Below are 21,531 nucleotides of genomic sequence, written 5' to 3'. Positions count from 1 at the left end.
GGACTGCACTGGACAGTCACTATTGCCAGTTGCGGGGTTGCGGCCACGGTGGGCCCAGGATACCAGAGACAAGGTGGAGGAGCTAATCTCTTTTCTTGGACCAACTGCTCGTCTCTTCCACCCACAGAAGTTGGTCCCATAACAGGCATTAGCTCACCCCCCTTGTCTCACTCAGCACTGTTGTGCAGCACCTGACACACACATCCCTTTCAGGGCTGGGATTTGGGATCAAAGCAGAAATCAGCGTCAGGAGCAGGCAGCAGGACCGGGTGTTAAAAATGGTGAGAACCTTAGGAAAGGGATCACTCCCAGCTGCTACTCAGCAGCACGAATGAGAATTGAGACGGAGATTCAGCAGCATTGGAAAGAGGCAGTAGAGGGACTAGGAACTGCTTCAGCATCAGGCATTTGTACTGGGATTTTACCAGGGGAGCAGGAATCCAAGCTGAGCGCACTCGGGCTAGAAATCCAACAGTGGGCAGTAGTCGCAGCCATTGGTGTCTGTACTAAAATGCACCTTCTGGCCTGATCAGTGTCAGAATGTGGGGACCTGGCCCCACCCCGTACTGGGAACAGACACCGTGTCAGACTGTGGTATCAGACATTGGTCTCACACTCAGAAACAGGAGTCTCTGGTACAGCACTGAGCCGAGTACTCTCATCAGGAACCATGTCAGCCCTGAGCACAGCTGGTGGGAGGTAGCATCCCTCCGGAGTTCAGGATTGATCTCGGACCCAGGACAGCTCCTCTCTGGCATCAGCTTCAGCATCAGATTCCTCTTTGGTACCAAACTCGGTCAGGGGCTCTGCCTTGGGAGCGGGAATCATGGTGGGATTGAGCAGCAGGACCGGATCTGGTGACTGGGCTCGGGGTTTGTGTGGGCAGAACATGGGCAGTGGCTGGAGGGGGAGCCAGGATGCTGCTTTACCAGCTCAGTACATGTAGTCTGGGAAGGTCCCTGCCCCCCAAGGCAGAGCTGGGGCTGAGGCGGGGCAGGAAAAGCAGCCAGGTCAGATCCAAGGGCATAGGACAGGGGAGGGCCAGAGGTGAGAGGGGCAAAGGGATGGGGGAGCAGGAGGCAGGCCCCCTCGCTCCTTTCCTGGTGGGAGCCGCTGCCCTGGGCTGTGAGTGGGTACGGCTGAGCTCCCCCCTCCGGGAGCACGAGGGTGGGCAGGCTGGGAGGACTGGGCAGGGCGGCAGAGGTATCAGTAGTACTAAGGCCAGTGTGGCTAGGAGCAGGTGGGGGGCTGTAGCAGGGGTCTCGCAGTTTCACGCCATCGCCTGGGTCCAGGGCAGAGGCCTGGCGCCGGGATCACTTGTCCAGCTCACTTCTCTGCTCCTTCCTCGACTCAGTCACCACCTGCCAAGTGGAGGGTGGAACCGAAACCGCAGGATTAGTCCCCTCAGCCCCAGTGCCTGGCTACGCCCCCTGCCACCGAGGATCCTGGAACCCTTCCGACAGGCCCCAGAGCCCCCTGCCCCAGCGTTATCCCCAGCACAGAGAGGGGAATCGCTTAGCCCAAGAGAGGCAGAGCTAGGAACAGAACCCAGGAGTCCTGGGGCTCCCTGCTCTAGCCGCTACACCATGCTCCCCAATAGCTTTGTACAGAACCCAGGCGTCCTGGGTCCCTCCCCTGCTCCCACCACTAGCTCACTCCACCCTCAGCTGGCCATAGAACCCAGGAGTCCTGCCTCCCTGCTCTAACCGCTGGACACTGCTGCTTCTCCTTGCATGTGCCTGTAACGCTGGGATTTGAATGACAGCTGAACCCCCAGGGAGCCTCTTCACAGGCCTGGGCGTGTCCTGACTTCCTCCCCCAACACCCCGATACCCTCTGCTTGGCACATTGCACCCTGGCAGCTCCCCGCCCCGATGGGGGGAGACTCACCTCTCCATTCCGGGTCTCAATGGTTTTGATCAGAACCATTTTCCTGGTGTGGCTCTCCATGGTCTGCTCCGGCTCAGGCACTGGGCAGGGGGTGCAGGGAGGCCATGAGAGGGGAAGGGGCTGCAGCCACTGGACACCCCCCTACACACACACACACACACACACACACACACACTCCCCAGGGTGAGGCCTCCAAGCCCTGGGCTGGGTGTGCACCAGGACTGGGGAAGATCCCCCAACGGGCAGGTGCTGCCCCTGACGACACCGCTCAGCGACAGCAGAGTTCTTGCCCAGGCTCCCCAGCGAGAGCAGCTGGCCGCGGCTGACCCCGCGTGATTGGCAGAGGCCAGCGACACCCCAGGCACCCAGGGAGCCCCGAAAAACCTGGCCGGGGAGGGGCGGAGACTCCTGGGGGAGGCAGGGCCAGAGACACCCCCCCGGCCGGGGCTGCACACTCACCCGACGTTTTCATGCTGAGGGAGGCCAGCGAGTGGATGGGGATCGTGATCCTGGGGGAGGGTCAAACAGCACAATGAGTGACAGAGCCACCCCCCCATGGCGCTTGCCAGCCGGGCTCCCCGCTGCCGCACCCACCTGTTCTCCTCGCCCTCCAGCAGCTTGCGGTAGGTGGCGATCTCGATGTCCAGCGCCATCTTGACGTTGAGCAGGTCCTGGTACTCACGCAGGTGCCGCGCCATCTCCTCCTTCAGGTGCTGGATCTCCTGCTCCAGCCGCCCCACCGTGTCCTGGTAGCTGCCGACCTCCACCCCGTACTGGTCCTCCAGCTGCCGCATCTGGCGCAGCAGCGCCTCATTCTGGCCACGGGGGGGGGAGGGCAGGCCTCAGACTCCTGGTCCAAGGGGGCCCGGTCTCTCCCCGCCCCCCCTACACCCCATCCCGGGGGAGCTGCGCTGCAGAAAGCTGCAGGGCTGTGATTCAGGCACGGGGAATATAACCAGTTGCTGCAGAGAGCTTCACTGGGGGGCGCTCTTCCCTCAGCAGTGCTGGGGTGCTGGGGTCCCCCCACCCCGCTGAACAGTACTCACGGTTCCCTTCAGCCCGTCCACCTCGCAGGTCAGGCTCTGGATCTGCCTCCGGGACTCGTTCATCTCCTGCTTGGCCTGGCGCAGCGCCTCGTGGTTCCGGTTGGCCGCGTCCGACAGGTCAGCAAACTGGCAGAGGGAGAGAGTGTCGGGGAGGGGGTCTTAGGACCCCCCAAATGCTACCTCAGCGAGGTGCAGGGGGAGCTCCCTGCAGGTGAGGTTGTTCCCTCCCCCCCAGCAGGAGCAGCCGTGCCCCATGTGCCCCCCCCGGCTCCCCCTGCTGGCGCTGGCAGCGCAGAGAGCGTATCGGGCACCTCCGCCCCAGGGCCACGACTGGCACCAGTACCTTGGACTTGTACCACTCCTCGGACTCCTGCAGGTTCTTCACCGCGATGCTCTCGTACTGGGTGCGGATGTCACGCAGCGCGGCCGTCAGGTCCGGCTTGACCGTCTCCATCTCCACCTGCACCTGCACCTGCTGGCTTTGAACGCTCACCTGCAGGTCACGCAGCTCCTGCACACGCCAGCCACACGCGCAGACACGCCAGCCACACGCGCAGACACGCCAGCCACACGCGCGGGGACAAGGGAGACCATGAGACGCCCTGAAATCTGCCTCATGTGGGGCCCCAGCTGCACCCAGAAGTTGAATTGTGAGCCTAGTACTGGGGTCTCCGGTCTGTGCCCCCCTCTTCCCCCAGGGGCGCTGCAGCCTGGTGCAGGGTGGGGCTGCACTGCAGCTGCAGTTCTGCTCTTCACCACGAGATGGCGGAAAGGTCCCTGGGCTCTCCGGGCTGGCTACTGCTGAGTCCCGTTCCAGCCCCCCCTCTGCCCCCCCCCAGCTGGGGTCTCCCTGGGCCAGCGTGGGAGGGGAGTGGGGCGCAGCTGTCAGGGCCCCACATCAATGTGCCACCTGAGCCACTGCTGCCCTTCCCTTCCCCCACAGGACCAAGCCACCCCCAAATCCCCTCCCACCCCCCACACCCCTCCTGTTCCTCCCCTTGGGCCCCCCCTCCCCCTACCTCTTCGTGCAGCTTCTTCAGGAACTCGATCTCGTCCATCAGCGACTCGATCTTGCGTTCCAGCTCCAGGCGGGAGAGGGTGGCGTCGTCCACGTCCTGCGGAGGGGGAGGCAGGGGGCCGAGTGCCAGGGCCAGGCCCACGGTGGGGTGGGGGGCACGCAGAGGGCAGTCTGGTAGGCCGGTCCCTCTCCTTGCACGGAGGGCATGGGACACTGTGCCCGGGTTTTATATTCTGTGACTGTGCACGTGTGGGCACACACCCTGAAGGGCTGTTTGTGCAGGTCTGTCTGTATGCAAGTGCCTGCGTGACCACCCGTGGGCCATACGTGTCTCTGTACATGCCTGGGTGTACGCGCTGAGCATGTGGACCCCATCACAGGGATGATGTTCCTGGGTGCATGTGCCCACAGGTCTGCCCGACGGGACAGGGAGGAGCCCTGTCCCAGCCCCCCTCCCCACTCCTGTCCCAAGAGCAAGGCCAGAGCAGAGCTGGGGCCAGGTCCGCACTGCTGGGCTCTGGATCACACGCGGCCTGGACAGGGAGACGTCCGGCTCTCGGCTCCACGTGTCCCCCCCAGTGTGTGGGGCCAGCACGGTGTCCTTTAAATGACAACGAGAGCCCACTGATCCCAGGGCTTGTGCACGGGGGTGCAGTGCACCTGCAAGGACGCGTTTGTACATGAGTGTGCAAAAGTGTATGTGATCACAGACGTGCACAAGCACGTGAACAAGAGTGCATGGAAGTATGTGTGTGTGAGTGTGCATACAAGAGGGGGGCAGGAGAACACAGTCTAGAGCCCCTCGCCGCCCCCTCCCCCCCCAACACACACTCACCTTCCGGAACAGCACCAGGTTGTTCTCTGCATCCTCACGCCTGTGTATCTCCTCCTCCAGCCTGGGGGGTGGGAGGGGGCAGCAAGAGGGTCAGACGCAGGCAGGAATGACACACCCACACGCAGCTCCCTCCAGCCCCTGCCATGCCCACCCCCTCATGCCAGCTCCCCCGTCACAGCTGCCCCCAGCACCCGCCCATGCACACACTGGGCACGCTCCCTGAACACCCCACGAGCCTCCCCCCACCACGCCCTCCCCTGCCCCTAACACCGCCAGCGATCAGAGGGGCCTCTCTGCCCCCACCCCTTCCTGGGATGGCCAAATTCAGTCCCTGAGCGGAGCTCCGCACTGGTCCACCCCCCCACCCAAACCAGGGGTACGGGCCCGCCCTGGGGTGTACTGGAGCAGGGTGGGGCAGTGCCGGGGAGGGCATCCTGCACTGTGAACAGCCCCCCACATCCTCTCCCCCACCCAAACCAGGGATACGGGCCCGCCCTGGGGTGTACTGGAGCAGGGTGGGGCAGTGCCGGGGAGGGAATCCTGCACTGTGAACAGCCCCCCACATCCTCTCCCCTGGAGGATAAAGACACCCCCCATCACTGGGGGGGGGCTGGGGATTTCCCAGCTGCAGAGGGGGGCACTCGGCATTCGGGAGCAGCAGCTGTGAACCCCCAACCCCAGCTTCTCCCGCAGGGGGCCAGCAGCCCCGCCTTGCACTCATCTGCGGGGACCATACGGGTCGGGGGACTCCACACCCTGCGGCATCCCCCCCATGGGCCCAGAGGGGCAGCAGGGCCCCTCGCTCCCTCCACCCCCACCCATGCTGCTGTAGTTCAGCGCCCCACCCCTGCCGACTCCACCCTGTGCTGGGGCTTGGCGGGACGCTGCTCTGGGGGTGCCCAGACTGCAGACCTCCCCCCGCCCCAGGGGCTGCTGGGATATCCCCTCCCCCTCCAGGTCACAGGCCCCCACTATACAGGAGGCGGTCGGCCCCACCCAGGGGGGCTGGAACAATTTGTATAGTGGGGGGATGGGGGGGCTGAGAGCCATTGAACTGAACTGTGAAGCCATTTCAAGCCTGGGTCAGATCCCCCTATTTCCAGCACCTGTGGCCCCACCCACCACTGCCTCAGTTTCCCTCTAATCCTCCCAGCCCTGTGCCTCCCTTACCCCAACCCCTCCTACCCGCCCACCATCCTTCCCAATTTCCCTTCTCCCGCCCCGGCTCAGCCCCCAAACCTCACCCTGCACCCCCCACAGCCCGCTGGTCCTCGGAGCTGCTGCCTGCTGGGCGGGGTGGGGGGGCAGAGTCTGCCCTGATCATCACTGGCTGCTGCCCCGCCCGCCCCCCATTCACCTGTAACCCTTCCTCCATCACCCCTCCCAATCCAGCCCCCTGCACCCTTCTCACCCACCCCTGTGCCCCACTCCCACCCACACCTACAGCCCCCCCTGCAGCCCCTCTTCCCCCTCGCCATAACCCACCCCCACGCCCCTCCTGTATAACTCACACCCCGTTCCCCACTCCTTCCCATACAGCCCCCTGCACCCCTCCCCTATACACCACACCCCACTCCCTCCCCCATCCCAACAGCCCCTCCGCTCCTCCCATACCCCGCACCCCACTCCCCTGTGCCCCATCCGATAACCCGCACCCCCTCCTCGCTCCCCTGCACCCCTCCCTTCCCATAACCTGCTCCTGCCCCTCCCCACGCCCTCCCCATAACCCACAGCCCCGTCCCCTGCGCTCCGCCCCATAACCTGCACCCCTCCCACTCCCTGCACAGCTCCTTCCCCATAACCTGCTCCCTGCCTCCCTATAACCCACACCCTCCCCATAACCCACAGCCCCATCCCCTGTGCTCCGCCCCATAACCTGAACCCCCCTCCCCACTCCCCTGCACAGCTCCCTATAACCCACACCCCCTCCCTATAACCCGCAGCCCCGTCCCCTGCGCTCCGCCCCATAACCTGCACCACCCTCCCTGCTCCCCTGCACAGCTCCCTATAACCCGCACCCCCTCCTCGCTCCCCTGTGCCCCCTCCCCATAACCCACAGCCCCGTCCCCTGCGCTCCGCCCCATAACCTGCACCCCTCCCGCCCCCGGCACCTCTGCTTGAGCGCGGCCAGGTCCTCGGCCAGGTTGTCCCGCTCCACCTGCGCGCGGTCGCGCTCCTGGCCCAGCTGCTCCACCTGGCGCCGCAGGTCCCGCAGCTCGTCCTGGCACAGGTCGGCGGCGCGCGCGGGCTCGCGGGCCTGCGCCTGGCCCAGCTGGGCGCGCAGCGCCGCGTTGTGCGTCTCCAGGGCGCGCACCTTCTCGATGAAGCTGGCGAAGCGGTCGTTGAGCTCCTGCAGCTCCGCCTTCTCGTTGCCGCGGGTGGCCAGGAACTCGCGGTTCAGCGCCTCGGCCAGCGCCCAGTCCAGCCGCTCGGCGCCCGGGGCCAGGCGGGCCGGTTGCGCGGCGCGCAGCGAGCCGCGCACCCACTGCGCGGGCGCCCCGGGCCCGGCGAGCCCAGCAGGCGCGCGGCGGACAGGCGGGACGAGGCGGAGGCGGAGGAGTAGGAGTAGGAGCCCGGCGAGAGCAGCGGCGGCGGCCCGAAGGCGCGGCGGTACGAGGTGGCCCGGGCGCTCATGGCTGCGGCCCCGATCCGGATCCTGGCGCGGCCCCGCGGCTGGCGATGGAAGGAGCCGCCGGCTCCGGGCTGCCGCTTTATAGCCCCCCACCCACCCCGGGGGGGGCAGGCTCCGCCCCCCTCGGCCGCGGGCCAGAGCCCCGGGAGCCCAGCCGCCCCCCCGCCCCCGCCGTGCGCTGGAGGGGGAGTCACCTATTGGATCCCGGGGCAGCGGAGGGGGAGTCCTGGGGCGCAGGGACCTGACAGGTGGGAATAGACCCGGGGGGGGGGCTGGCATCCCCCTCCCCCTCCAACCACCACACCCCACCGACCTGCAAATAGAACCCAGGAGTCCTGGCACCCCCCTCCTCTCCTCCAACCAACACACCCCACCGACCTGCAAATAGAACCCAGGAGTCCTGGCACCCCGCTCCCCCCCTCCAACCACCACACCCCACTTCCCCCCCAGAGCTGGCGACAGAACCCAGGGCTCCTGGCACACCCCCCCATAGCCACTAGACCCCGCTCCCCTTCCAGAGCGGTGGGGAGGGCGGCGAACCCAGCGGTCCTGCCCCCCTCTCCCCAGCTGCAGCAGAGAGCAGCCTGGCTGGCAGGGTGTTGGCTCCCTCCCCTGGGGGCTGGCTCTGTGCCCGGGAGCCGGGCTGGGGGGCTCAGGCTGGGTGACACACACAGGGCAGCACAACATGAATGGAGCCTGGGGAAGGAGGGGGGTGCTCTAGGGGGCTTTGGTGAATGGGACCCCCCCCCCCCCGCAGGACTTCAGTGCTGCTACTGCCCCGCCCAGCCCAGCCAGACACCACTCCAGGGGCAGGGGCAGCTGGGTGGGTCCAGACCCTGCAGAGCTGGCCACACACGCTCCATGCACACGCCTCCCCCCACCTCAGCCATCTCCGTTTCTGAGCCCCCTGCAGCTGCCGCCCCGGTGGAGGGTCTCTGCCCCCCGGGGGGGGGGGGGGCTGTTGTTTGGGACGCAGGCGGCCCTGCCCCAGACAAGACACAGCCGGGCGCTGCCAACCCGCCCTGCTCAGCCAGACCTCTCTGTCTGAGCCGCAGCTCGAGGCCCCCGCTCCCCCCGTCACTGACATGCCAGGGAGCCGGGGGGGGGCTGCCCCCCCAACCCTTCCAGTGCTGCCCCCCCTTCGACACCCAACCAGAGGGCACTGGGCAGAGCTATGCCCTGCAGCCCCAGAGCGGGACATGGCATCCCCCCCCCCCCCACGGTGACCCTGGGGGCGGGGGCGCCAGCTCGAAGGCCTGTCCAGCTCTCAGCTGAGGCTGCTGTTTAGCGTGACCCGGGGGGTGAGTGTGTGTGTGTGTCACCCCCCCCCCTGCCCCCGCACACAGACTGCCCCGAACCCAGCCCTGCAGAGGGGCTGAGCCGCTCCGGGCCCTGTTCCGGATACAGCAGGACTCTTCCCTCTCCAGCCAGGCAGCAACCCCAGGATCAGGCAAAGCGGGGAGCTGAAGCTGTGGTGACCCCCCCCCCTCGACTCTGCCTGTGTCCAGCAGGTGGGAGTGGAGGCTGCAAACAGACCCCCCCCCAAATGCCATAAACCCGCGTCAGCCCCTCTGCTGCACCCCCTCCCAGCTGGGGCAGGGGCAGAGCGGGGTGTCTGGCAGGGGGATGTGGAGCAGCCGGGCTCGGGCGGGGTCCCTGGCTCGCTGGGCCCCAGGGGAGGCCTGCCTAGCTCAGGGCTATTAGAGATAATGGAGCTGGATCTGCCTAATGGATCCTTCCCCTGCAGGGAGCTGCCAGCCCAGCCCACAGAGCCAGCCTGAAACAGCTGCTCCAGCCCCATCCCCCTACTGCCTGTCCCCCCCCCCAGCCCATGGCTGTCCCACCCCCCAGATGCCTCCATCTTCACCGTTCCACCAGTCAGTGCTGTGCTTCTGACTCACACCCCTCCCAGCCCCACTGCAGGGTCCAGGCCTCCCCAGACACCCAGCCCCACTGCAGGATCCAGGCCTCCCCAGACACCCAGCCCCACTGCAGGATCCAGGCCTCCCAGACACCCTCCCAGCCCCACTGCAGGGTCCAGACCTCCCCAGACACCCTCCCAGCCCCACTGCAGGGTCCAGACCTCCCCAGACACCCAGCCCCACTGCAGGGTCCAGACCTCCCCAGACACCCTCCCAGCCCCACTGCAAGGTCCAGGCCTCCCCAGACACCCTCCCAGCCCCACTGCAGGGTCCAGGCCTCCCCAGACACCCTCCCAGCCCCACTGCAGGGTCCAGACCTCCCCAGACACCCAGCCCCACTGCAGGATCCAGGCCTCCCAGACACCCTCCCAGCCCCACTGCAGGGTCCAGACCTCCCCAGACACCCAGCCCCACTGCAGGGTCCAGGCCTCCCCAGACACCCTCCCAGCCCCACTGCAGGGTCCAGGCCTCCCCAGACACCCTCCCAGCCCCACTGCAGGGTCCAGACCTCCCCAGACACCCTCCCAGCCCCACTGCAGGGTGCGGCCCGCTCAGCCCTGTGTGGCATGGGAGGGGACTGTGTCTTTGGCTGGGGGCTGCTGGGTCCCATCCATGCAGCTCCTTGGAGGCCAGTGCTCCATGCGCAGGAGGGGATGAGGTGCTGTCCTGGCTAAGGACCAAATTCTGGCCCCACCCCACAAGAGCCAATCGGTGTAGCCTCGAGCCATTAAAATTGGCATCATGGAGCAGACACTGGGCAGGGAGCCAGGACTCCTGGGTTCTATTTCCAGCTCTGCCACCGACCTACTGTGTGACCTTGGTGACGTCCCTTCCCTCGCATCCTGTGTCTGTCTAGCCCGTGAGCGGCCTGGGGCAGGGACTGTCGCACTCTGGGTCTGTGCAGCTCCCACCGGGTGCTCCATTCCCGGCCTTCCTTCCCCTCACCTGCCTCCCGCCTCCCTGGCCATGCATGAGGCGGGGGAGGGGGAATAGCTTTTCTTGGCCCCGTCTCTGCTGGCGCCGCTCACCGGGCTGCACAGACAGACGGTGCTGGGCTAATGGCCTTTGAATGGCCCCCGAGCGCCGGCCTGGTTTCTTGCCGAGCGGTTCCTGCCAGGCCCCGGTCGCTGGCTGTTTCCCCTCCCCCGCCCCGGCTGAAGATTGATCTGGGGCGGGTGGGAAGCGCAGCAGCTTACGGGAAGCGCAGGCCGTTTTCTGTCTGTGCCCAGGGACCTCGAGGCAAGGAGGGCGAGGGAGCCGGCAGCCGGCGGTGTTGGATTGCCAGTCTCAGCAGATCCGGCGCTCGTGGGGAGGGGAGGGGCTCCGTGGCGAGGCAGCTGCTGGCTGGAACCCCATTTCCGAAGGACACGGCTTTGCTTTGGGGGCAGAGCTCAGCTCAAAGGGATTCCTGGGATGGGGCAAATCTGGGGCAACCTCTGGTCTCACCCTGGCTTCATGCCAGGACCAGAGCAGCATGGTATGTGGCTGGATAGATAGAGGGGGTGCATGGGGATAGAGAAAGGGGGGGTACAGGAACAGATAGATGGGGTGTGTGGGGGTGGATGGAGTGGGGGGTGTACAGGAACAGACAGATAGGTGGGGGTGGATGGATGGAGGGGGGGGTGAACAGGAACAGATAGACGGGGGGGTGAATGGATAAAAGACGGGGCGCAGTTCTTGATTCTGCTTCCCCTCAGTTCCTTCAGTTCCCCAGGCGGGAGTAGGGAGAGGCACATGGTACCTTCTCAAGAACACACAACTACACAGGTGAGTAACCGGAAGTTCTTGAGCGCATCTCTCTATCCATTCTATGTATGAGATATGGTCGGTTACCTAGGCGGTAGGGATCGACTGGTCTGCCGCTATTCCGGATGCTGCCTCAGGTGCGCTGTCTCAGATCTGCTGTGACATCAGACAGAACACTGAATACCCGGTGGAAGTGAAGACCAGGTGTCTGGAAGACAGATGTCCTGGCGAGGGTGATAATGCAGATGGTCGGAATGGTGGGCGAGCTCGTAACATGGGAGGCAGGCATGTCAGTGGGCCAACAGACTGGAGCCAGCAAGCAGGGAGCTCGCTCTGACCTGATGCAAGGCCCGAAGGAGGAGGGCTGTGGCTTTGAGGAGAAGAGCGGCGCCGCGCGCGAAGCAGCTGCGCAAGCGGCAGGGCTGGACGTCGGGGAACGCCGAAGGCGAGAACATGCGGAACGCGGCGGACGCGATGCAGGGAGGAAGAAGAGGTGGAGGAAGATGTCGAAGGGCGAAGAAAAGCGAGGAGCTAAGAGGGGCGGGTGGAAGGGGCGTCACCACCTTGAGGAGTATATGTGGTGTGCGCCGGAGGCGGGACCCTTGGGAAAAAGCTGGGGGTGGCCGAGGCGGGGCGGGAAGATCGAGGAAGACTTGCTCTGAGGAGGGTGAAGCGCTTGAAGGACCGCCAAGGGGCCAGGAGCTGCAGGTAGCAGAGGCGGATATCGGCAGCCCGGGATCCATGGCGGCCTGAGGGCTAAGAGACAGGAGGGTCAGGCAGGGTCGCCCGCGGGTGCTGGCCATGGAATGCCCGACACGGCTCGAGGACAGAAGATTGAGGAGACTCCGGAGCGACCTATCGAGACCTGGGAAATGCTAGTGAGCCTGAGTTAGAGAGGTCTGTGACCTGGAGGTGAGACTTTGACCTTGAGGTGATGTGGTTGAAAGGTAGCCGAGGGAGCGTTGAGAGGGCTTGTTGCCAATCTCCCTGGTCGCCACAGACAAAAGGTGCCACTCTGCGGTGAGATGGCCTTGCTGGCAGTCTGCTCTTAGCACCTGCAGCACGCTGGTCAACTTCAATGCACGGCACCGTCGGTCAACCAAGCTGTGAGATGCAGAGATTGCAGGTTGCCGAGGCAGGTTGCGAGTCCTGCCGGTAGGGTCGGTTATGAGGCGAGCCGCCACAGAGGAGGGAATGGGTTCCCGAGCCGACAACTCAAACCAAGCTGTATACCAATGCTGTCTCGCCAGGCCGCGACAGCGAGAGCATGCTCCGGGCTCTCTCCTCTCGACAGCGGAGGCAACACTCGGAGGGGAGCGGAGGAAGAGGCAGCAAAGAAGAAGAGGGAGCTCCGGCCGAAAGCGCATCTGGAGGGGATCCTGGAGCTTGGCCTGAGAAGAGGCAGAACCTGTGTGGCGGAGGTGAAACTGAGGAAGAAGGAAAGAGGTCTATCTGGGATGGACCCTGGGGAATCTGATAAGGGCGCCACATCTGAGAGGAGGCGAGACAGAGAGGAAGAGACGCATGGAGGCGGTCGCCAACGGAGTTCTGCGCCTCTCGAGAGAGAAAAAAGGAGGCAGGACGAATAAAACCAGACAACAGAGGAGCAGAGCCTGCAAAGAGGATGGAGGACGCGCCTCGGCCCTGACTGTGAAATATGGCTGTGGTGGAGGTTCTGTGGAGGAGACACGACCGGGCTCTGCAGGTGAGCCGAAAGAGCAAGAGCTAAGCGGATTGAGACCAGCTCCGCGGACGTTGATATGGAGGAGAGCTCCTGGGTGTACCAGAGACCCTGGGGTGCGTTGGTCTCCCACGTGCATCCCCCGGAGAGCGAGCCGAGCGTCCGCTCAGCTCGGAGCGGGCGGTGGGCGAGGCGGGCGGAACTCCGACAGAGACCCGTCTGAGTCCAGCCACCAAGTGAGACTCTGAGAGAGCAGGAACTCCCGGCACTACCATTCTGAGGGGTCGCGATGAGGTGAGGGCGACGCCAGCCACGCCTTGTCGCTTGAACGGGTCTGAGTCTGGGCACAGCGGAGTCACAGGAATGTGGACGCTGCCATGTGACCCGAGAGGCGGGATCGCACCCGCACCGTTGTTGTCGGAAAAGCTCGCAGTGCCCAGGAGAGGGAGGCCAACGCTCGCTGCGCCGAGTGCAGGGCACGGTAGGGCCAGATTGGAGCGCTGTGACCCCTCCGAACTCTTGACTTCTTGTGCTGGAACTAGGGGGGACTCGGACAGAGCGCGAGACCGAACAGATGTAGAATCTCGGCCACTTGGTTACTTGATTCGCCACCAGGCTTGGGAGCGCCAAGGGACAGCAGGATGTCGGAGGCGTGGAGGATCTGAGACGCAGGGCGGCTGCGCGGGCACAGGCCGCGCACTTGGTGATAGCGGGCGCGTGGAGAGGCAAGAGGGGAAGGCTCAACTGACCACGCGCCGCTGCGGGAGGAGAAGGGGAAGGAGGTGCGGGGGGGGTACACAGGAAGTAAGGCATCACAGGGGTCAAGGGGAGCCTTGCCAGTGGGATCCATCCAGTGAAGGGCAAGGAACCCCAAGGTCACCATCCAACGAAACTTGTCCGCAGGCAGTATCTGTTGAGCGAATGGTCTAAGATGGGACGGCCAGGTTTCGCCTTGGGATGAGGAAGTATCTGAAGAAAGAACTGGACCTCGCTTGCTGGGAGGGCACCTCAATGATCCCACGCCAACAGAGACTGGACCTCCTCAGAGGAGAGACTTGTCAGAGAGAGGGGTCCCAGAGGAGTGGGGGGGAGGGGAGTGGGAACTGTAGGGGTGTAGACCAGGGAGGTAGTGCGAGGGGGGCCGTGAGAGGACAGCTCAGGAGGACGGTGCCTGAAGACGGGGAAGCGGGTGGGAAAAAGGGAGGGGGTGGATCCTGATCGGAGAAAGAGAGGGTGGATCCTGAGAGAGGCGTGCTTTGGCTTGGGCCCCGGAGGTGGGGCCTTGACCCTGAAGCGACGTGGCTTTGATCCTGTCTTCCGCCCGGGGCGGGTCGCCGGCCGGAAGCGGCGAGGCGCGCTTGTAAGGCGGGTATTGGCCTGGTTGTGGGGCTGTGGCGAAGGACTTTTGGAAAGGGCGGACACCGGTGGATCGGGCGGCGCGCCATCCTCGGGCCTGCGTTTCCAATGCGGTATCAGTCTTTTCTGAAAATAGACATCGTTTTGGAGCAAGGAAGGTCCTGAGCGTACGAAGGAAGGTCCAGTAGAGACTGGGCCTGGCTGATGCTGTAGACTACCCCGCTGTCCTCTGTCCGCCCTGTCGCTATGCACGCCTTCCCCGTGGCCCTATGCTAGCGGCGCGAGCTCAGCTGCACCGAAGCCAGCAGTGCCGAACTTGGTAGCTCTCCCAGGTCCAGCTCCTCAATCCCTTAAGCTGCTACCTAAGCCTTAAATATAAATCTGGAGAGCAAAGCCATTTGGTGGCAGCTGAGGTGGAGGCCGCTCGCCTGACCAGTTGGCTTGGAGGCCGCACTCGAGCGCTATCTTGCTGCCTTCGCGCGCGCGCGCTGCTGCTTTGGTGGCCGCGGGTTGGCTGCAATTAGAGAGTGCAACATTTAGACCGTCGGGCCGTGACAATCTCCCACGGGGGGGCCCCTCGGGTTTCGGCTCGGACCCGGTGACTGCCCGAGGGAGACGGCGCGGCCAGGGGACCGGATTCAGGAGGCATTGTTAGCAGGAAGGGGTTCGGATGAAGGTGCGTGATCCCCTATGCACCTCCTGATGGGGTGTGACCTCCTGGACCTCTGCCCGATGGTTCCCCTTGCCCGGATGTGCCACGCTCTACCTGGACTTCTCTTCAGGGGCGAGTAGTGGGCGGCGGCCGGGTGCCGGAAGGTCCCGCCTGCTCCCGGGGAGGAGGGCCGAGGATGAGGCCGGACCCGCTCCGGACTCCTCGGACCCGTCACCACGTCTGCGCGCGCCCCAACCGCGCCGCCGCTGCCGAGTCAGAGGAGTGGGGAGGCCTGAGACGGGGCTCGCTTAGCTTACGGAGCCTACACGGCACCCGGAGCGCGGTTTCTGGTACCGGGCGCCTGCCGTGTTTCGCCCAGGACCGGACGGGCCCCCCCACTGCCTGGCATGTTTGCCCAAGGAGGACCCCGGGCCAGTCAACCGGCGGGCGGAGGGAGCGACTGCGGGGCGCCCGAGGGAGGGAGGAAGGAGGTGGGGTGGAGGGGGCGGGGCGGGCATCGTGCCGCCGTAGCGGCCCGGCCGTGCCGGGTGCTGGGTGGTGATGCGTCCGCGCGGCCGGGAGCTCGCGCCGGGGCGCTCGGGAGCTCGACCGTCGGCCCGGGCTGGCGCGGGGCGGCGGGAGCCTCGACGGCGCCGCGGAGCCCGACGCCGAGGCGGCACCGCCGCCCCGCGGGAGCCCGGGTGCTGCGGTGCGTGTGCGGGATGCAGATCTGGGCGGCGGGTGGCGGCGCCTGAGCGACGCCGCGCGGCGCCTGTCGTGGTGCCTGGGCCGACCTGGACCTGGTGCCGGCGCGGCGGCGGTCACGGACGGAGGGCATCGCGATCGGGCGACCCGGTACGCGACTGACGCGACGGTACTGGCGGGACGCGGAACGGGCGGGGGGACCGTGAGTGGCGCGTCGTGCCGTGTGCTGTGGAGGGAGCCGCCGTCCGGTGCGAGACGCGACGTGGCTGGCGGTGCTGCGGCACCTGGCGCGGGGGCGCCGGGGAAGGAGGCGCGCTGGGTGTTCTGGTCTTGAGAGCATTGGAGCACGGTAGCACGAGAGCGAGAGTCCGCATACCGCCGTCGGCGCAGCTGTGTCAGCGCTTGCGCGAATGAACCGGGCATGGGCGGCAGCCTCAGCTCACGGCGGCGGTGGGAGCCGTGCGGTGTCGCGGTGTCGACGGCTTGTCGCGCGTCGAGCTCGCGGCAGCGCCGAGCGTGCGCAGCACAGCGCCACAGCACAGCGCCTGCACGGAGGCGGGTGGAGGCGGCGTCTTTGGCTTCGGGGAGACCTTATCACCCGTTTGTGCGCTCTTTTCCGGGAGACGGAGCGAGCGTGGTTCGGTGCGCGGTGCCGAGCTGGCGTCCTCTGGCCCGGGCGACCGGCGGGGGCGGCGCCGCTAGCCAAGGCAGTCTTTGGCGCCGCCGTGGCTGTGCCGGAGGTTGAGAGCGAGCTGAGAGAGGAGTTCAAAGTCGCTCCTTCCCTCTCCTTCCTCGGCGCGGGCTTAAAATGGGCGCAAATGGGGCACTTGTCCGACCGCCTCCGAGACAGCCGGAGGCAGCGGCAGGCGAGAGTCGGTCACTGCATAGACCGCTGCGCGGCATAAGTCGGGCAGGCTTGAAACCCGCCGGCGCCCAAGCCAGCTAAGGGTGAAGAGAAGGGCTAACCCTCTAACCCTCTAACTGAAATATACTACTAACTATAGACTATAGAAAAACTTTTAAACTTTAACAAACTATATAATGCAAATAATGGTATAGAGTAAGCGCTGAGGAGGGAGGGGAGGAGAGCCACCACTGTTCCTACTAGCGGGCGGAAAGAAAAGAACGAAGGAGAGGCGGGCGGGGGGCTGGGGTATATACGCCGCCGCGGCGGCGCCACTCCCAGGGGCGCCAGCTGGCCGCGGAGTTGCTAGGCTAAAATGTTCCGAGAGCGCGCGCGGCGCGCACACCTACATGGAATGGATAGGAGCAATCACTCGAAGAAGAAATCAGTATTTTTAAATCTGCCTCAGTGATTTGGGCTCCCATTTCTCAGGCAAGCAGGAACAGATAGACGGGGTGTGGGGGGGGTGGATGGATGGGGGGGTGGACGGAGGGGGGGCAGGAACAATCTCAGCCGTGTTCATTTCTCTCTTCGCTATTTACAAGAGCCAAATTCTGCCCCACCCATGATCCAGGGCCCTCAGCCTACGGGGCCATTCGGGTCTGGGTACTGGGGGGGCCCGTCAGTGCTGATGAGCTGTGCTGAGAACCAGCGAACTCGCTGCATGGGGTGGGGGGAGGGCTCTGAGGAGGCCACTCACTGCCCCTGGACAGGATTCGAATTGGCCACCTCAAGGCAAAAGGCCCCATAACCCCATTCCAGGTGGCCCAGGCCCGTTGGCTGTCTCAGCCCTGCAGTATGAGGCTCCCCACCCCATGGCTTTGTCTTCCCTTCATGCCGTTCTCCCCCCGCCCCCTTCACTCAGGTGGGGCCACCTGCCATGGAACCCCTTCCCTGGCAGCACCGCCAGCTTCCCCCCCCCCCCCGGACTGTCAGACAAAACCGAGGGAAGGGGGGGAGGCCACGAGCCCCACAGCTAGAGCAGTGAAGATGGGGCTGGGGAGGAGGCACCCACCCCTTTGGGGCCACAGAAATGGGGCCTATGCCTGATGGCCTGCATGGGAACCCCCTCACCCCACAGTGCAGACTTGGCCTCAGAGCCAAGGGGCCATTGGTTAAATTCCAACACCCCCGCCAAGGACCCCAGAAGTAGCTGCACCCCAGAAGTAGCTGCATTTCCCTGGTGCAAAAGGCTGGGGGCACCCCTGTGGGGGGAACCCCACAGAGCTGCTCTCAGCTCTCAAGCCCCCCTGCACTCTTTAGGGGGGAGAAATCAGCCTGAGTTCACCCCAGTGCCCCTCTGACAATGGGCTGAGCTGTGCCCCCGGCTGCAATTCCATACAGGAAAATCCTGCCCGGATCCCACCACCCGAGAATCCCCCAGGTGCAGATCAGAGCTGAGTGCGCGGGGCTGGCGCCAGGGAAGGCTCCATCAAGCCCCCCGGATCGATGGCTCTGGCAGCTGGAATTTGCTGTCTCCCCCGGGGGCTCCCGCCCCCTCCAGCCATCTCCTTACCTGCTTGGTAGCTGCTCACCCTCCCAAGGAGCGGGGACGGGGCTGCAGGTGCCTGGCTGGGAGCCTGCCAAATACCTCCTGGGTGCTGACGGAGCAGCCGGGGGTCCCCATCACCTTCCCAGTACGGCACTGGGGCGGGGGAGGCACCGTCTCTCTCTAGCACTGAGGCTCTGACCACTCAGCACCATTAAAACACCCTCCACCCCACAAGAAACCTCAGCTCCAGCCTGCCCCCTCTGTTCCCCCAGCCGGATCCTTCTTCCCTTCCTGTCCCAGACTGGCAGGCAGCACGGCTGTTAAGAGCTGCCATGCCCCACCCCAGCAGTGGCTGGATGTGTGGATGGGGTCTGTGTAATGTTTGCTGGGCACCATGAGGTCCCAGCCAGGGTAGGGCCATCGACTGTCAGGGAGGGAGTGGAACAAGCCCCCAGCTCCTGCTCCAGGGTGTCATCAGGTGTGGGGGGAGGCATTTACCCTGCCCTGCAGTGCATGTGGGGGAGGGGGCACAGATTAGGGAGGGGCAGGGACTCCCTGCTGTCCTCTCCCCCCTGCACTGAGGTCTCCAGGACCTTGCCTCCTCACCCAGCCGTTTTGGGGGTGAAGCAGCCAAAGAAGGGGCCCTGCAGGACATGGCCTTCAGCCAGCTGTGAAGGAAGAAATGCTGCAAGCAGCATCCTAGGCCTCGGCTCTGATTGCACCGTGTTCCTCCAGGCAGCTGAGCGCCCGCCCAGGGCAGAGGGAGCGAGGCTGCCAGGGAACCAGGACCGTCCAGCATCTTTCTAGAACAGCCAATCTGAGTGACAGTGCAGGGAAGGGCCCTGCCAGCATCTCACACAGCTCTCTGGGCGGTGCCCCTCAGTCCAGACCTGCAGCCCCCTGCTATTCCCACCCACTGGGGGGCTCTGAAAACCCCTACAAGCTGCTCCCTCCCCGTGTAAGTCTTGGCCTCCACCCCAGCCCTGCCACCAGGGCCCATTCTGCCCTTGGCCAGAGCTGCGGGGCTGGTCTGCAGCATCTGCTTCCCGCCCAGGCAGCTTGCAGAGGCGGTGCAGGGACCCCTGCTATGCCCCCCTCGTGCAGAGAATAAATCCAGGGCCCCCACCAGAGAGAAAGCAAAACCCAGGAGGAAAGGGGCCACCCCACCCCAGTGACTGGCCAGTGTGGGCCGTTACCACCACCTGCTGGGCCATCCTCCTTGGGGCACAGCTGAGTCTAAGCTGAAATGTCTCTGGGGCAGGAGTTTCTAACACCTCCCCCAGAGGTGGGTCTGCTCCATGGGGCTCACAGGGGGGAGCTGGCCCCTACACACAGGGGAGCAGACAGGCTGAGGAACACGCTGCCATTTGCACAACCAGGAGCCGTGACAGCATCCGAGCAGGACATTTAAACTACTGGGAGAGGAGCTGGGCTGCAAGCGGCCTAGGCTGGCGCCAGCAGGCCTGAGCCCATCCTAGCTCCCCCGGTCTCTCCCCAGCCCGCTGCCCTTTCGTTCCGGGAGCTGGCACCCTAGCAGCAGCCTGGTGCTGGGGGAGGCACACCCCAGGGGCTGGCTGGAGGGAAACCAGCCCGGTGTCAGGGAGGTTTGGATAGGGTCCGTGGAGCCAGCCTTCACCCGCTGGCTGCTGCTTTAAGGCCCAGCCTGGCCCTCCCAACCCCCCCCTCCCCCCGAGGGGGAACTGAGGCACAAAGTCCTGGCCAAGCTCTCAGTGCATAGGGTGCAGCTTGAGCCCTGGCTCGTGTAGATAAATCTCTGCATTAAGTGTCTTCACATCAGTTTGTATTATGCCTCCGTTCTTGTAACTTTGTATCAGATCCTTATTTAGAAAAACTTTGTATTGAGCCTTGGTATAATGTTAAAAAAAAAGTCTTTTTGCTAGAATAAGATTCATCCCCACCCCCCCCCTTTTAATCAACGGCCCTGTTGAATGAACGAGGTGTGACTGAGCCAGGCGTGGAGGCAGCACCTCCCGCCAGCTGCAAGAGCTGGAGAGGGGATGGGAGCCAGACCCACGAACAATAAAACGTGTCCGGGGGGCTCGCTGAAGAAGCCCAGACCTATTGCCAGCCATGGGGGTTAGTAGCGAGCACCTGCTTTGGGGAACACCCTCTGTGCAGCATTGGGACAACACCCAGAAAGCAGCAGCCCAAAGGACCAACAGACACAGATTTTGAGGCTGGTCCAGATTTGCAGCAGAGGGAGGCTGCTATAGATGCGAGGGGTCTTGCACAGGACCCTGGGGCTTGTCGATAGGGGAGCATCAGTCCAGATCAGAAGCCCGGCTCCCCCCCTCCCCCCTCTAACTCACCTGGCCAGTGAAGTTAAGGGGAGTAACTCATTGGTAACAAGGTCGAGCGTGTGTGCACAATATCTCGTGCGTATGATACAGGGCTGGTTGATACACGGATCACCAAGAAACGTGGCGCTGCCTTTTTCCCCCTGAAGATCCTGGGCAGCACTTTAAGTCCAACACTGAGCCCTGCCAGGAGAGGCCCTGGCCTCACAGCCTGAAGCGCCGCATGGCCCAGCACCTGAGCCCCAGGGGAGTGGTTATAGCACAGGACTATCCCCTCCTGCAGCCCTGGCAGGATGGGGGCCTGTTGGGTCCTTTTCCCTTGGGCCTCGCCTGCCCCCTGCCCAAGGGGGAGGATGCTCCAACAGGAGCAGTTATGGGTAGGGGCAGGGAGGAGCCCAGGGCTGCACTATCCCCATCTGGCTTCCTCCAGGACAAGGCGACCCCGAGAGCCCTGGAGAGAGCTGGGGGGAGGGGGGGTATTAACAGTGGAGCAGGAAACTGCTCTGGCCTATCTGCACCCCATAGGGCTAGGCAGTGAGAGGAGTGCAGCCCTTCCTGGGGAGAACAGGACGCCTGGGTTCCCTTGCCAGGCTGTACCACGCAGCAGCCTGTGCCTGGGTCCTTTGAGCAGAACAGGCAGCTGCCCAGGCTGAGTTTCTGCCCCCGCCCGGCCTGCTGGAGTGAGCTGGGGGCTCCCAGGGCCCAGCCACTCGGCTGTTTGCCCCACACAGAGCACCTGCCCCATGCATGGCAGGGCCTGGCCCCCCCCAAGCCTGGAGTGAAGTTCTCCCCATTGCCTGTGGGGCAGGCTGGGCTGGTGCGGACAGGTCCCAGTCTCACCCCCAGCTGTACTGGGGCAGGCAGAGCTGCTGCAAAGTGGAGGTCCTGTCCCCCCAGCAGCACATGGGGGGGGTCTCAGTGCCACACAGGAGGCCACGACTGAGATGTGATGGCAGCTGGATTAATGGCTCCAGGAGATGCAGGAAGAAGCTACAGCAAGTGCAGGGTTGTTATGGTGACCATGCTTCTGCCCCCCAGCAGGGCTCCATCACCTGCCAAGTGGCGTCAGTGAATGGCTGAAGCGTGACAGGGGTTGCTGGGACTGAGGCAGCTTTGTCACAGGCTGAGGACGCCAGGGGTCCCAGGCCAGAGTGTTTGGCTTGGCAAGGAGCCGAGAACAGCCCCATCTGCCCCCTTCCATTCAATAGCTGGTCCTCATTGAGGCTACCCTGGCCCTGGCCCATCTCGAGGCACCCCCGCGCCCCCCTGCCCAGGGCCAAGCCAGAGCACGCAGGCGCCGTCTGCCCCGTAGGCGAGTAAACAGGACAGTCCGA

General features: G+C 64.8%; 1 protein-coding gene across 1 annotated transcript; it reads right to left on the bottom strand.

The window, feature by feature from the left end:
• Window positions 1-887: 887 nt before the first annotated feature.
• On the bottom strand, window positions 888-7,454 carry PRPH (peripherin). Its single transcript, XM_039514791.1, is given in 10 exon segments — window positions 888-1,361; window positions 1,891-1,970; window positions 2,350-2,399; window positions 2,485-2,705; window positions 2,937-3,062; window positions 3,280-3,447; window positions 3,956-4,051; window positions 4,790-4,850; window positions 6,901-7,295; window positions 7,298-7,454. Coding segments are annotated over 10 exon segments (1,371 nt in total). The 5' UTR covers window positions 7,424-7,454; the 3' UTR covers window positions 888-1,313.
• Window positions 7,455-21,531: the final 14,077 nt, after the last annotated feature.

The sequence above is a fragment of the Mauremys reevesii genome, linkage group 25, assembly GCF_016161935.1.
Source record: "Mauremys reevesii isolate NIE-2019 linkage group 25, ASM1616193v1, whole genome shotgun sequence".
Lineage (NCBI taxonomy): Eukaryota > Metazoa > Chordata > Testudines > Geoemydidae > Mauremys > Mauremys reevesii.
Note: the sequence above shows the minus strand (reverse complement) of the source record. Positions and strands in the feature narration are given on the sequence as shown.